At 35.6% G+C, this 16,553-nt stretch overlaps 3 protein-coding genes across 5 annotated transcripts; all 3 read right to left on the bottom strand.

Moving 5' to 3' along the window:
- Positions 1 to 385: 385 nt before the first annotated feature.
- On the bottom strand, positions 386 to 2,746 carry LOC108197253 (cytochrome P450 CYP749A22). The gene is made up of 5 exons (XM_017364827.2): positions 2,290 to 2,746; positions 1,854 to 2,077; positions 1,541 to 1,773; positions 1,071 to 1,449; positions 386 to 936 (listed from the first exon to the last, which is right to left on the bottom strand). Exons 1-5 carry the CDS (start codon positions 2,567 to 2,569, stop codon positions 508 to 510), a joined length of 1,545 nt encoding a protein of 514 aa, XP_017220316.1. The 5' UTR covers positions 2,570 to 2,746; the 3' UTR covers positions 386 to 507.
- An 883-nt stretch (positions 2,747 to 3,629) lies between these two features.
- LOC108199226 (sister chromatid cohesion protein PDS5 homolog D) lies at positions 3,630 to 7,590 on the bottom strand. 2 transcript variants are annotated; one of them, XM_017366957.2, is made up of 8 exons: positions 7,242 to 7,590; positions 6,877 to 7,022; positions 5,888 to 6,354; positions 5,597 to 5,729; positions 5,267 to 5,461; positions 4,992 to 5,117; positions 4,272 to 4,575; positions 3,630 to 4,199 (listed from the first exon to the last, which is right to left on the bottom strand). In XM_017366957.2, the coding sequence occupies exons 3-8, from the start codon at positions 6,022 to 6,024 to the stop codon at positions 3,787 to 3,789; spliced, it is 1,308 nt and encodes a 435-aa protein (XP_017222446.1). In that variant the 5' UTR covers positions 6,025 to 6,354; positions 6,877 to 7,022; positions 7,242 to 7,590; the 3' UTR covers positions 3,630 to 3,786. The 2 variants fall into 2 exon arrangements, with proteins under 2 accessions (XP_017222446.1, XP_063938832.1); XM_064082762.1 differs by having other exon boundaries at positions 5,888 to 6,069.
- Positions 7,591 to 8,979: 1,389 nt separating this feature from the next.
- Positions 8,980 to 14,622, bottom strand: LOC108197269 (transcription factor BIM2). Of its 2 annotated transcripts, none has more exons than XM_017364844.2 (8): positions 14,427 to 14,622; positions 14,209 to 14,311; positions 14,012 to 14,096; positions 12,490 to 12,559; positions 12,299 to 12,394; positions 11,412 to 11,827; positions 9,854 to 9,983; positions 8,980 to 9,345 (listed from the first exon to the last, which is right to left on the bottom strand). In XM_017364844.2, exons 2-8 carry the CDS (start codon positions 14,300 to 14,302, stop codon positions 9,247 to 9,249), a joined length of 990 nt encoding a protein of 329 aa, XP_017220333.1. In that variant the 5' UTR covers positions 14,303 to 14,311; positions 14,427 to 14,622; the 3' UTR covers positions 8,980 to 9,246. The 2 variants fall into 2 exon arrangements, with proteins under 2 accessions (XP_017220333.1, XP_017220334.1); XM_017364845.2 differs by having other exon boundaries at positions 8,980 to 9,300.
- Positions 14,623 to 16,553: the final 1,931 nt, after the last annotated feature.

Here is a 16,553-nt window from a genome sequence, read left to right as displayed (position 1 = left end):
ATTATACTACCAAACATTGTGGTCCATGATCTCACATCAAAACAGTGTTAATACTATAATGAAAATGATTAGATACCATAATCTTTCAAGGTGAAACTTATCTACTCCTTCCGTCCCTCTGGGATCTATACGTTTCTTTTGGACACAGAGATTAAGAAAAGTGTATAAAGTAATGTAAAGTAATGAGAAAGAGAAAGGAAAGTAGGTAAAGTGGTGGGACCCATTAATATTTAAGTGATAGATTTGAAAAAGTAGATGAAAGTAGTGGGTGGGTGAGATTTTTATATTATAAAACTTTACCATTTTGGGAAAGTTTTGAAATGTATAGAATTGAATGGGACATCCCGAAAAGGAAAGTGTATAGAAATCAGAGGGACGGAGGGAGTAATGTACAATGACATTATTATTTATTTCACAGTCATTGCTTACAATGTAACCTTAATCCTATTTACATATTGATCAAACAAACAACTTCAGAGTTGCATAAGTAGTTTCTTCTGCAAAGAGTTACAGTTTTTGAAGTATCACTTTAACTCCATTTTTCGGGGTGAGGATGAATATATCAGCAGGGTGGTGAACATTGTTTGGGGACAGTGAGAACTTGTACCTCTTCAGGATCATTGAAAGTGCAATCTTTGATTCATTTGTTGTGAAGTTCAGTCCCACACAAGTCCGAGGCCCCATACCGAAGGGAATGAATGCTGCAGCATTGTTATTTGTCGCTTTAGCCACCCCTTCAGAAAATCTTTCTGGTTTGAAGAGATGAACATCTTTGCCCCATATCTGAGGATCGTGATGAAGAGCCAGTATGGAAATGAAAATGCTGAGATTAGGAGGAAGAGTGAGGCTTCCTAATTTAACTTCCTTTTTAACTGCTCTTGTCACAGTAAGCACGGGTGGATAGAGTCTGAGTGACTCGTTTATAATCATGTTCATCTACAAGAAAATTAAAACAGAACCATGACTCGGGCAAAAAAAAAAAAAAACAGAACCATGACGATGATTAAAATCCAGAGATCATATTACTTGTGTGTGCGTGTATGTGTTGATTAGGTCTGTAAAATTCTTACGGATTTAAGCCTTGCAATGCCATCAGATGATGGATTTTCCTGGCCAAAGTGTTGGAACACTTCCTTCCTAGCTTTATCCTGCCAATCTGTGTCGACTGCCAGAAGAAAAACGGTCCATGAAAGTAAATTTGTCGTTGTTAGATGACCAGCACCATACAACGCCCTGATCTCGTCCACCATTTGTGCCACAGTAATCCTCTTGTTTGCATCAGAATCATGACAGATTTTCACAAGTTGTCCAAGATAATCACTTCCATAGTCTTCAGCTTCTCCGTTCTTCACCTTCTGATCTCTTTTACCTACGAGGTCTAGAATTGAATTCTTGATTCCTTCTTTAAGTTTCTCAGCTTGGGTCTCATCTTCTGTCCTAATGATTTGGCTGCAGAATAATCACAATTCACAGCAACATGTCCTCATACACTACAAGAGAAAACTACGATGCAACTTAACTAGAATTAAAGACCGCCTACCTGAGGCCTGGCAGTCGAGTCCTGTATATATTTCTAACAGTAATAGCTGTCAGTTTTGCTACCATCTCAAATATGTGTTTCCCATCAGAAAAACTACTCCCAAAGGCCGTCCTTGAAATAACTTCAGTTGTTAATGCGCCAAATTCCTTGTGCACATCTATTTCATTACCTTCATAATCACGCCACCTCTCTAGCATAATCTCCACACTAGTACTCATTTCTGGAATCATGCCCTGCAAATATTCATAAATGGATCAACTTTTTACAGAACACTTGAACAACATCAAGACAGATGTACTGTAAAACCGCTTACTTTCAAGCTATTCGCGTGAAAAGTATGGTTGGCTAGTTTTCTTATCTTTGCCCATTTTTCACCTTCATTTGTTATCATTGCATCCCCCAACAACTTCTTGGCATATCCTTGCATCTCCATTTTCGGATAAGCATCTTCTTTGTTATTCAGTATTTCCTTGATAAGATCGGGCTCTGTCACAAACAACTGAGCTTCTGGACCATGCCAATTAATAAAGTTTCTTCCTGCAACAGAAACAGAGAAAGGGAAAGTCAGAAATTTATAAGATTCAGTAGATTCACCTTGATGCTCTGACATTCTTTATCGACATCAAATTCCTGGAAACTACTCCCAGATTCCCCAACTTTAATCAACAATTCCTAAGGTTTTAAGTTCTGTATGTGCTTTCTGTAAAAATGATAGATAAACCTCAGATCATAGAATCAAAAGGACTTACCGTACATCTTTGTCCATAAGTAGACATGTGGCTGAATCCTCGGAAACATATCATGTGAAATTCCCATGGGATACCCCATCGACTGGCTTCTCATTGCTGAGATCACTTTCGTGTTCCCATGAGGAAAGCTGTAAGAAAGGCCTTTTACTCCCTGTGAACTCAGCAGTCTTTGTATACGTCTCGGACTCCACCATACTTTATCAATCAACTTGGTGAGCTTCCAAAGAAGGAACAAGCAGAGTGTGCTAGAGAAGAAGATTGTCAAAATTCCAACAGCCATGAATGAGCTAAGATGACTCAATTACAAAGAAATCTCCATGGTTTTGTATTATTTCTTTTTCACTGGCCGGCCAACAGACATTAAATAAGCTTCAATTAGGAAACATTGTACACTTAATTATTATAAAATGATGGGATCCATTTGTCAAAAGAAACTGCTAAAATCTTTTTATTAGAATATCTAAATGACAGATTAGGACCACATCAGGGATAGATATCAGAAGAGCTTAACCAAGTTGAAAGTGATATAATTCATATAATAATCCTATAATTCTGTAATTACAATGAAGCCGCGGAGATAAATACTCATATCTGGGATCAATTAACATAGATAATTAGATATATTGCATTTTCATATGCACCAGAAGGGATCATCTAAGTATTGAGCTCGACTTTGATAATAATGAAATCAAATAATGTTCAAAAAAAAAAAAACCTACAATCAGGGCCAGGGCTATAACCCATCCACTGAAGGTAAAGTACTCAAGGTGCAGCGGATGAGCTTCTGAAGCTGGATTCAGGAAGAACCTGTTAAGTGACAAATTCTCCCAAAATCCTTAAGGTGTTGGGAGGAGGGCTTACCCCGAGTCTCATGTGAGCCTAAGCTCTGATGCCTTCTAATATGATATACAATATCCAACGTCGCAAAAGGGTATTAGGATAGGACCTTCAACAGTCACTTGCTCCCTGATCACAGTCATCAAAGGATGAAAATATGCCGCAAAATCATTATAATCAGTTAGCAAGGCTCTTTTCTCTACCGTGTCATGTTCAATTGTCAGTGTCAGACCATGACTTAATTTACTAGCTAGCTCAGAAACAAATAGAAATATATCTCTAAACATTATCAGAGCATTAATATTTTCAGTTCTCTTGCATTATTCGCTAGAACGCCCCATGACAATATATTCCGCCATGGAGCCAAGACTACTCGTACACAACTTATAAAGAGCATCATCTTGAGACATCCTTCACAGTAACTTACAGAACATGGCCAGATAGTAAATTAGCCACCAAAAGACAGGAAAGAAAACTCTGATGGAGGACTAATGAAGCACATGAAAACTTAAGACACGACGTGTCTCTAAATATCAATATATAAATAGATATAACTAATGCATCAAACGATACCAATGAAGGTGGCACAAGCTTCCAAAAAACCATTAGCTACGAGAATAAAATGTTGAATTTTGATTAGTATGCAAAATTATCTAACTCCTACTTTGCATCTCTCATCATCATTTTCAGAAGTATGGATTTGCGAATGCCAATGGGAGTGGATACAAGACCTTTCAGCTGCACAGGTCTGTCCAACAGAAATACAAAAGCATCACCTGCAAGATCTCCGTCCAGCTTCATTTCATGTATAAAACCCCAGAGTTCTTCAACTGGGATTGGGAGCTTTTTACTATCAACCATATCATTTAAAGCCTCTGCTAGAATACCAATAAACTCTGCCAACTTGGAAGACTCCTCATCCCCATTCTTTGATTTAGCTTGAGACTGGCTTTGAGGCTTTGACCCTGGAGCATTATCACCGAAAGCAGAATTATCAATTTGAGTTTGCATGTCTTCTGTTGTCGAACAACGTCTCCTCTTTGACGAGGGCATAGTTGTTTCATCCACAGCAGCTGTTAAAATATCATTAGTGTCTTCTAACTTAGGAAAATATTTATGTAAAGCATTATAACCAAAAAAATTACCACAAATTTCAGATGGAATGTCTTCTGTTGTCAAATGGAGTCTCATAGCATTTTCATTGACGACTCCTGCATTGTCATTCTCTAATACATTTCCCCACTTCGAAGTGGTATTTAGAGACTGGCTTAGAATCGATGCAAATGTCACTGGAGAACTATAACTCCAACCAATATAATCCATTGGACTCAAACCAATATAATCCATTGGAGTTGTCATCCAATCTATTCTGCTCTTCGATGCTGGCATACCAGTTTCAACGCCAGCAAACAGACTTTTCACCGCCATTTCTGCAGCGTCTGGTTTTTCCTGGGATAAAGAGAGAAAATTTGATTAGGTCTCGAAGACAATAATAAAACATAGAGCACAATTTTCAGTGGCATTTAAGACTAATAGGTGCAAGAAGGTAGACCAATCACTTAAGTATTGCAATCCATAATCATACAAAAATTTGTCCAATATATCAAGAACAAACATCATCAGCAGCTCCATCATTTTTATGTATCGTAAAAATTTCATCATCATGCCTATACGTTTTGCCCACTAATTCTGCATCTTGTGGTTTTTCCTAAGAATCAGATACAAAATTTGATTAGATTTTAAAGACAAAATAAAACATAGTGCAGAAATTTGATTGATGATGATGGAAAGACTTAAAAGGACTGAGAGATGGTAACGTAAGATGGTAAAACCCATCACATGAGTAATGTGATCCGTAAACATACTGAAATTTGTTCAGAATTCTGTGTACAGAAGTCCTCGGCAGCTCCATCAGTTTTATCTATCGCGACAATTTTGTCATCATGTCCAAACAGTTTGCTGATCACCACTTCTACAGCTTCTGGTTTTTCCTATAATGCAGATACAGGATTTGATCAGGTTTTTTGATAAGCCCACTTACACCGAGCCATAAGGGCAAAAAGAACACATCACTAGTTTAACAGAGATGTAAGAAAATAGAAACCAAGTAATAAAATTTACTGCAGAAAATGCATAGTACCTTTTGCGAAGAAAAATCACCATCGTTGGGCTCAACCTCACTATTGGATTCATTGCATATTGTAGCAACAATATCACTGTAACCATCTAAAGGAAGACCCAGTGAGTTCACAGCTTGCTTGAGCTGAGGTTTAAGCTTGACACCACAGTTCACCAATATACTCTCTGCCAATTTCTGAGCACTAACGAGAATTTCCTACAAGAAATAAGAAAGATCATTAGCAATAGCCACTAGAAATGCATAAATAATAAGCAATGCCATCATATCTGCAACCAATTAAATTTTGCAAATATTCTTGTAAGAATTAGTATACATCAAATATCCGCTGACCTCGTTGTCCCTTTTTAAAATAGCTAGAATGACAGCTAAAAGCTCCAGGGACAGGGAATCATCATCACTTTCCTCTAGTACAAGACACATTACTGTTTCCATGTGTTTGAAGATATTTTTCGGATGAAATTCCCTGAAGATATTAGTGAAGAAATTTGTAAGTTGTTGAAGAAAGAAAGTGATGTATACAAATAGCAGAACCCCAAGAGGCCATATCAACATAATTAGGGATAATGTGCATTAATATGAGCATTGCAGCTATCGTAGATTTGGGAAAGAAAATTCATGTACCTTATTGAGCTTAGAAAGTTTTGGAACATCTCCGAGAGCAACCAGTTACATTCCAGATCTAGCATCAGAATCCCTGACCTGACCTTGGCAACATTTTCAAGCATGGTGACACACTTTTCATATGATCGACTGGACATGTCAGACAAATTTCTAAACGATGATACAATCAGCCTGAATACTTCCTGCAAACAACAAATATAAAGACCTCAGAACTAGAGAAGTATAAAATATTGAATAACATAAGAAATGTATAGTGCACACTCCTTCATCTTGTCGTCATCGTATGGAGCTACTGGTGCAGTAATTCTAAGAAATTCGTTGATGCAAGTTGCAACTGCAACTTGAACATCAACATCTGTGTGCCTTAAGAGTGCTTCAGCCACCAATGCTTCCATACATTGAGAATACGCCTTCTCTATCGACGACACAGGCGTCTGCTCCACCTTTGCTAGAAGACTCTCAACTTTCTGAGAGAACAGAAAATTGTTCGAAGCATTACAATTGCTCTAACCAATATATTTTAGAGTCCGTTTGGTGAGTTTAAAATTATGACTTATGACTTAACGCAATAAGCCAGTAGCTTAAAATGTTTGTTTTAATAATTTTGACTTAATGATTTGTGGATTATTGAAAATGTAATATTATAAATATAAGTGATTTATGGGTAAATTATGACTTATGGGTATTATTACAAAAAGAAAAAGAAATTAAATCACTGAAAAAAATACCTAGTTACTGGATTAATTTCTAACTTTAAAGGCTTATCACACAAAAGTTTAAAGTCGAAAATGGCTTAAATCTCAGGTTTTAAGCCCATGAAAACAGGCTCTTAGCCGACAGAGAGTTACCGGACATGCATTCATGCAACAAGTGTCTAAAACTCGAAAAATTAGTTCAAACTTGGCACAAAATCAGATATGTAAACACAAGAACATCAAATTCAGAAGATTTAAACAGAGAAACAAGAATTCAGGGATAATATGGCTCACGTCGAGAAGAGTTAGTAGTTGATCGACTTGAGTTGGAAGCTGCGAAAGCTCTTTCCCAATCTCTCGAAGTTGCTCTTCAAATTTTTCACTCGAATGATCATTCAAATTTCAAATCCATGATTCTCTGTCAATCTGCTTGCCTAAAACTGCAAAACATGCTATTATCAAAGTCGAAAACTGCAGAAAAAAATAATTATCAAAATCGATACTATAAAATCTCAAGTTCACCACACACCAAAAGGACATTAACTTATTTACAAATAATAAAAAAATTCGAAAATGTGAAAAAAAGGCTGAGAATTCGAGTCGATACAATCTTAAAATTGACAAGCTTAATTTAATTTATGAACAATCAACAACAGTACCTTTAAGCAGTAGCAAAAAGGATAGAAGACAGTATGTTAAAATGCACAATTCAAGTTTAGAGCTACATGACTTCTTATATTGACTGAGAGTTCGTAATCAATTAGAGTTGGTTACATGAGATAACTACAAATCGTGGATATTATATTGATAAAGAGTTTCGAATCAATTAGAGTTTGTATCATACGAGAAAACTAAAGATTATATTCGGATAGGAGTATCTGATTTAACAATTAACTAGTAGGATCACTATGCTTAAACACGTCTTTTTTTAAATTTCCGTTATTCAAATAAACACGTCTTTTTTATATTTCCGCTATTTATTTATTTATTAATGTAAATATCCCCGCGTGTCCTCACATATTTCGAGTATAAATATCAAGTTGAACTCACTCAAAAACACACAGTTCTTAGTTCTACTTCAAGACAGGCTAGCAATGGAGCATTTTATCATCATCACTACAATAATATGCATTGCTTCTTCGAGTTTCTTCACTCCCTGTGATTCTCTATCAGGTAAGTTTTCATCCTTCACATTTTTATCTGTCAGTCCTGCATTACATTAATTCGATTTAAATAAAAGTCGTGTTCGTGTGTTAACTACTTGACCGCCCGTGAAATGTGCAGCTGCTGGTTATGACCACCAGCTCACTCGTCGGACAGTACTACCAAGGAAACTCGGGCTTAGTGAAGATCATGAGGTATCGGTGTGTTTTTAGATAAAATAATCGACTCTGTTGCTCCGACTCTTCTGCAAATTTCTCTGATTTTTGTTGTTTTTTACGCGAAACAGATAAAGAAAAATTATAATGGAGAGCATCAGGATTTGGCGAGGCGCAATGCAGAACAAGATGTGTTTTCAGGTAAAAAAACGCGTGCTTTAGGCGCAAGTCATGCTCGCCTATATTATGTTACACATTATTTGGCTCTCTGATAAAAAGGAAGCGAAAAAGAAGCAGGCGTCGATTGAAACATGGAGGGAATGGGTGGAGGAAGGAAGCGATTCATCGCAGTATTTCACCATGGATTATTCACGCGTGAGAAGACGACGTCCGATACATAACAAATCTCTCCCTGTCGCTCCATGAAACAGGCAGACATGATCGCTCAATGTCAGTTTCAGTGTTTTCCGCTAGGCCGGGATAGAATTACAAATTTTGAACAACACCGTGTTAGAACTGATGTATAACTGATGTATTCCGTAAAGAGAACGAGAGAGATATCATTTAATCAAGAGGTCGTTGAGAAACACGAAGGCATGTCTTTTTGAGATATCTATGTAATGGCCGACAGTTAGAGCCAAAGCCCGAGTTGGGTAACAAGTACCGGAGTATGATAATGCTTTTGTGTAACATTCACTGCACATGTTTTGTTTATCAATGCAGTCAAATAAGCAAAACTCAATTCCAATGTTTCGGTATCTGTTTATGTTTTATACTCATCACACCGCATATCATATTCAGCACTTGTGAACTGTCTATACTTATTTCTGAAAAATAAGATAAGCCAAACAGATCCGATATATGAACACAGGTTCCCGAATTTTCAATTCGAGCTGTTCTAATCAAATTGATTTGCATGTTTTGTATAGTCCACTTGATACGAGGCTGGCGTATTTCTGCTATTAGTTAAAATCTAGCTTGAGTACAGTACAACGCTTTGAACATAATCTTTTAATTAACAATTTAATCATATATGCACCACGCATACATAAAATGTATCAATATGAACATTTGAGCATAGTAACCGGTAACCACGACCAATAAGCAAAGACAGTATATACAGTAACGCCAGTTTGTGAACAATAAAAATGCCCCAATGTGATATAAGAATGACCAAGACTGAAACAATCTACTCGATCATGTTTACTCTATTCTGCCTCTTAAATCTGGTCGTCCAAAGACGGGTTGATTTCAATATGCATAGGGATTTGGAAACAGCATAATCCTAAATGAAACCAAAGCTTGAAAGCTCAATTCCCATACTGCTTTTATATCCACACAGCTTTTATATCTTCTGCCTCTTCTGAACCTGATCTGAGACCTCTCCAGCAATCGAATCCTGAAAACGTCCAACTGGCTGATCATCAGATGGATCGTCGTGATCCTAGAGAGCAAAGTTTTACTCAGGAAAATTTCTCATGAATGGTATCAAATGATAATTTAGAGAAGGGATCCAAAAACCGGGGTGTGTCGAGGCATGGCACTGTTGTGTAAACGTTGCCCCCAAAATATAATTGAAGATAGCTATTAACCAGCTTGCTACTCAATATACTACTCACTCTAGGTTCCAAGATAACATATTTTCGATATTTTTTTTGTTAGAAGATTACATAATTCATGCCATGTTCAACTCTAAGAGCAGTGACAACTGTCATCAACATGTTTTAAGTTATATCGACCTAAATTATAATTACACTGTCCTTGCAGAATATTCATTTAAAATGTCGTCATGATCTTTGGTTAATTAATTAGCAATCGTGATCGCCTATCATGTATAAAATATACCTGAAATCTACTTGGTTGTAGGCTGATTGAATTTACCATTCTACACAAGCAATCAGACCAGAAGCTGAAAATTAAGAATAATACTGTAAGAGTGCAAAAAATCATACCTTCGCACCAGGTATGCCTGAGGCCAGTCCTCTATTTGCTCTCTTACCAAGGTCAACCTGCACTGATATGGTAGCCTGAGTCAGATCTACTCCAGCACTCTCCAGTGCTTGTGTCAGAGTATTCAATAACCTGATTTACAGAAGAAAAAAAATGCATTCTGTTATTAGTTGTTATTGATACTTCCTACTTTGGGACAAATATGTGAAGACACGCTATACCGAATCAAATGGTACAATATCAAAGCAAATAAGACGGTAGATATCCAAGTCTCAATTTAAACAACCTAAGAATTAAGTGCCCGTCAGAAGTTCACTTTCAACTACCATTATGAACAACCAAGTTCTAACCATGGCCAAGCATGAATGTAGCAGCTAAAATACAGACTACAAAGAACAGTAATAATGTATGATTATGATATCAAAGTTATGCCCAACAAACTAGTATATAGACCCCCAATATTAAGGATTTAATTTATTCTACAAGTTTAGAATATCTATGCACTGTAAGTTGTAATATTCTATGTTGGTTCGAGATGATGAACATTACAAATCGACATTACTGGATAAATCTATGGATCTATGATTTGTGACTACCGATGCTCTACAGATATAGCCATATAGGTTTGTTATACCCGCTTTAAACCCTTTTCTGACCTGCCGTAAACAAAGATTCATTTGTCCTGCCTTCATCCCATGTAGTCAGGTAGGTGTTCAACAGGCTAATTATTTATTTTAACAGAAAAGACTTCATAATCTATAGAACTTCATAATACATGAAAAAATGGCATTGACAAATAGCTTTGAATATTTTTTTAGTTTTGACTTGTGTCCTATAATTCATGATTACTACAACTGAGGCAGGTTAACTTCAGAAACTTGCTATTTCATGTCTTACAAAATTATCAAGTATTAGATTGTATGAGGCATCTGTCAATCAACACTAGTTATTGATATCAAACCTTCTAATATTGTTGAAACTTATTTAGGAACCCGATAAGGCTCAGTATTGAACAACTAGTTGTTAAATATAATTCAACAGCCAGGGTTTAATACCTAATGATGAAGGCCATCTTTGACACCGGAGGACTATTATGCATGTTATCCGTTACCCGGACTTTTGAATTTTTCCTCATAACTACCCGTGTCATCTGGATATGACATTGATGTGGTTATGGGATCAGAGTAATCCTAGCTTAAGAACCAGATACTTCACCTCGAACCAATCTAGTCCTAAATGATTCACAAGGCCTACTTATTTCTAGAAAGTGATGTCCACAGATGACTATTGCCATGATATCCTGTAAATGTTTTATTGGACGTTACTCTAAATATAAAAAAATATGCATAACTTCACCAATGTTAAGGTTATAAGCCGATTCCCCACACCCTTGTCCAATCTTGGGTCCATATCCATGATTCCTATATTTTTACAAACTAAGGATCTGACACTTAAATCCACACCCCGCGAGTCCAGGTAACATAGAATCCTAGCAGGCTAGCACAAATGAAAACTCCAATGCAAAAAAGTCAATGGGTAAAAGCTACTCTTTTAACTCACCCTTGTGAATAGACGCTTGAAATGCTAATTGTGCCCCCTTCAATAGTAAGATCCTCCTGGTTATTTGGTGCATCACCATTGATCCCACACTCAGATATACTTGCATCGGAAACTGGCCTCTGAAGAGGATGGGAAAACACACCATCACCTTGGATAGGAATGCCTATGTTTGAATGCAAAGGCATGGGCATGACCATTCCCTTGTTTGCTAACTCAGGTTGCTGATCTATCAATTTACAGGACACGTCTCTGCTAAGGTCAGAATCAACAGGAATCTGCGGGTTTGTGTGCATGGGTGGCAAAATTGTGACATTATTCTCATCAAATCTTCCAGAAAATGTTGAACCTGGAACAGGGTCATTCTTTACAGCTTGAGGATTGCCAACTAAACTTTGAACACGCCAGTGACTGTTTCTCTGATCACAAAAAAATGCAGAGAATATTTGATCAGTTATCATCTTTTGAAATTTAGTACTTTGATTCACTAAAGAATCCTTCAAGTAGACACATGCAATCTGGAAAAAAAAAAAAGAAACACAAGTATGGTCAAGCAACGCAATCTTTCCCTTAATTCTTTATGATAGATAAATATAAGAAAATGAAACTCATGTATTGTTTAAAGCACTGTAATGTTTACAGGCAAGTTGTGGCCAATTCTAAGAACACAAGTTTATTATTAGGCAGCTACTAGATTAGGTTAACGGGCTGTTGCCAGGTGGTGTTTGTATCCACATTGTTTATCTGTGGATCAAATCCATATATGATGTCATCCTGCATCTTATAGTGCCCACACAAATCCAGAAACTGATCAACTTAATATCATTAATCTCTTTGGTCCAAACTAATTAAATTTGAAGTGTACTTTAGTATATGTATTGGGAATTTACCCACGGCATCAACTTGGTGGGCTCCGAGCTCCAACCTTGGTATGATCCCTCATACTTCTGCATCTTTTCTTGTAGATACTGCACATATTCAATCACCTGCAGATAAACATTATTATATAATAATTAACATGGAATGCTGAAATGCTGTGCACAAGAAAAAAAATATAAATGTATGACCTGAGGCACTGTACCTCCAACAAGAAAGATGCTGTATCTCTTTTCTGATCGCTATTTGGTATCAGTTCTCTCAATATCTGAAATCTAGTTGAACAGAAAAGATTAACATTCACTGAGTATATCAACCACAAATATCAGAGCTTAGATACACCAATAGGCTAAATACTCTACCAATCTTTGTATTTTTCATGATTTACTCATACAGCCTTGCTGAAGTTCTGTTAACTCATTTACGTATTTGACTGCCGAAAGTTTAAAGTTAACCGACAATGTAATCTTTTGTTATAAAAAAAACTGATATACAGCAATCTATCAACAATCCTCGTTATCTACTTCACAAAATACTCTGATTTCCACCACTTTGCCGGTCAGAAAAGGGAACACGGGTTTTAAATTATTTATGGCAACTTGAACTACAGGGTGACAAGGGCAGATGAATTGAACAAAACTAATGAACTCATTAGTCCTTAAAAAGAAGGTAAAATTTTCCAAAACCCAAGGAGTTGAAAATAATTACTGATTTACTAAGACCATGATATAAAAAGATCCAATGATGGAAGAATGTCACGTTTCAAGTAGCACAAGTAGAGTGAGAAACTGGATGACCTAAGAGATAGACTTATGTAGTTATGTCAATGCTAGCTGGTGATTTACATTACTTGGAATTGGGGTTCGGAAAGAAAGTAGCAATATAATGCTCGATTTACAACGGGAACAATAAGTTGGTGGCTGACTTCCCGGTTTTGTCTCTTATAAGAGGTAAAAGTACCTCCACAGAATGCAGAACTAATAATCTAGACAGGGTCTTAGTGGTTTTTTTGTTTTTCGTTGTTCATCATATGACCCTGCTATTTGGTAAAAGATGCAAATACATTCTAAATCACTATATTCTTTAGGGTGAGAGAAATAGTACATTTCATCCTTTAAAAGGCCAAATTATATTGATCAGTCTGGGAAAAAAAAAGAATCAGAATAAAATAAAATAATGTATTTCTTAAACAATATCGAGGGCAGGCCACAGGGTGTTCTCAACTCTTAGTAATAACACCTCTGATTAAGAACCCCTAGAAAACTTTTTAGACATACATTTTAGGAAACTACAACATTCAAGAACTGTGCATACTTTCAAAGAATATAAACACACTATTATAAGTGATCTATACAGATTACAGAATACATAGGGGGTTAAGGAAGTTTATTAGCGATTTAGCATAACTGGACGTTAGGGCATCCATGATACAATCAGTCAGGAACCAATTAGTTCTTTACTTTACTTTTAGTAAAGTAAAATGCATATAATGCTTACAAATTCATAACAAATATTTCCAAAAATTCATGATCCATAAACAATATATATATACATGATACATCATTTTCTATAGCAAACATCGCATTGCTAATACCATAACTCAGAAGCAACATCAAATAATTTCGTCACCCTAACAAAAATTCTTTAACCAATAATAGTCCAATACCATAATCATAAAACACCTTTTAAAACAAGAACAATTCCGATGATCAAGGAATTCAATATACCTCTCATTAATCTTGCTCCTTCGCCGTTGCTCAGTCACCGAATGCTTAGACCTTGTTGCACTAGCCTTATCACTGTTCTTCCCATCTGTTTCCACACCCAATTAAATTACAAATTCGAAACTTTTTCTAGTACACTCAATCAAAACACAACCTTTAATCTCTAAAACAGCTATAAACACACACACACACACAAACACCTTTAGTATTAGTGGATGGAGTAGCATCTTTCTTTGACCCAAAATCATCATAAGCCTCATCTTCCTCTTCATGATGACCCTTTCCAGATTTCATCTTATTTCACTACAAAATCCACAAAAATAAAAAAAATAAAAATTCAAAAAAATTCAAAATTACATATCAAATAGAATAACAAGATCCATCAACAGATTAATCAAATCAACTAAAGAGATTGTACCTTTATGGTTCTTGAATAATATTGAATGAATTAATTTTTGAGCTCCAGTGGCTTAATCAATTGTGTGTATATACATATGGGTTTTGTATGTATAGGTTAAAAGAATGGAGGGCTACTCTGTCACGGTAAAGAAGATGTAAAAAATCTCGTGAATTTGATTCATGTATTGTATCTGCAGTGTTATTATTCACTGGGTCTGGTACTTTATTTTTTCTCTCCAATTAAGTTGCAACTTGTAAGGGTGTGTTTGGATGAGAGCAGCCACATGTGATTCTCGTGAGCTCAATTGAATAATTTGTTTTCAATTACTTTTGAAATTATGAATTATATATTTTATATTCGAATTATGAATAAATTATTTGGTTGATATTAAACTATTAATTAATTATTTTTTTAATTACTAAATATATCGGTAAGAAATTTAGTTTTTGTCAAAATGATGAATTGATTTCATAGATAAAAAAATTTTTGTCCAACCGACGAATTGAATCAATAGATCAAAAAATATTTTGATCAGGCTGATGAATTTTTTTATAGATTATTCATAATTGTCAAAAATTATGCGGGTATAATCTGTAGAGATTTATGATGATAATTAATAATTATGTTATATATTTTCTTTTTGTTAATCGATTTAAATTTATATTTATATTAAGTGCATTGTTTTTATCATTATTGTTGGAAACTAATTGCATTATGTATCCTTTTGTAAAAGAGATTGGGATAGAGCAATTGTATTTTTTCTTGAAAAGTCATACCGAAATCTAACATAAAAATGTAGAAGTAAAGATTTTATCAGTATTTATCGTTTATTATAATAAAAAATAAACATTATGAAAAACGAGAATCGAACGTATCAATGAAGACACGAAATAATAATTAATCAAAAATTTAACTGAACTGATCAGAAATTTATGAAATAGTTGATCGAACAATCAGAAATTTAATCAGTTTAATAAGTTATGTAACCTGATGCATCGATAATTAACGGAGTTCAGGGAGAAAATTCATTAAAATAAAGATTTGGATTTTGGCTAAAAGGCTAACCGTATAAACCCAGCACAAACTAATTCCCAGCTTTGGGGGGGAAAAAAAACTAATTCCCAGCCCAAAACATTAGTATAATAAAGTATCGGCTAACAAGAATCCAGAATGCACTATGCAGAGAGCCCTTTTTCTTTAACGAGAAGTTTTCAGAATCCAGAATTATACAGACACTGATAATTAGTAACAGGAGGACATGAGAGTTCGTTGCATTAACCAACCTGTTCTTCATCATCCATAACACTACAAGTATACAGCTTTTTTACGACGGAAATTTCGAACACAAATCATTCAAACGCCTGTGTCCAAATCTAAAGCTGAATTACTAGCAAGTGCATGCATGGTGCACAAGACTAGTAATTCTAGCAACCTCAGTTGAACATCATCGGATCGGAGCATGACTTGACTTGTTGCCTTGTTGGTAAAAATGCTACTTCATATTGTTTGCCGTGAGGAAATTAAATGAAAGAAAAAACTAAACTAAACGAACTTTGTGGGCAGAGGAGAAATGTTTAGCAGCAGCAACCATGCTAGCTTCTGGTCCTCTCGGAACTGCTGGTTTTCGAGAACTCTTCACCTTATTGCATTTATCACCCCTCAAGAAACGTGAAACGACTGATGAGAACCAATTCACTTTCCTGCCATTACTGCCTTTCATCTCCGCAATACTTAGAAATTCTATATTTTTTTTCACCTCAAATTCTGTCAAAAAGTCAAAACGACTATTATTTTAGGACAGAGAGTATAATTTTCCGGTATGTGAGTATAGTAGACAAAGATATGAGTGTTTTTTGTGTGCTTGATGAGGACTGAGGAGTTATGTGTGCTTGATGTATGCTTGTTGTAGAATGGCAGAATCCAAAGAAGAGCTTATATAAACTGTGCATTTCTTGGTGATCAAGTGAAGTCTGAGCTGATTGGAAAATACAACATGCTAGGATATTTCCCATCTGAGTCAACAATGTTTGAACCGCGTGTAAGTTTATTTACATTTTGATCAAGTCTTGAGTTTTTTTGTTTTTTTTTTACAACGGAAGCTTATATGCCTTACAAATTAATATCTGTTTTAATACTATTCGGATG

This window comes from Daucus carota, chromosome 8 (assembly GCF_001625215.2).
Source record: "Daucus carota subsp. sativus chromosome 8, DH1 v3.0, whole genome shotgun sequence".
Taxonomy (NCBI): Eukaryota; Viridiplantae; Streptophyta; class Magnoliopsida; order Apiales; family Apiaceae; genus Daucus; species Daucus carota.
This window is presented reverse-complemented; position numbering and strand designations above follow the sequence as displayed.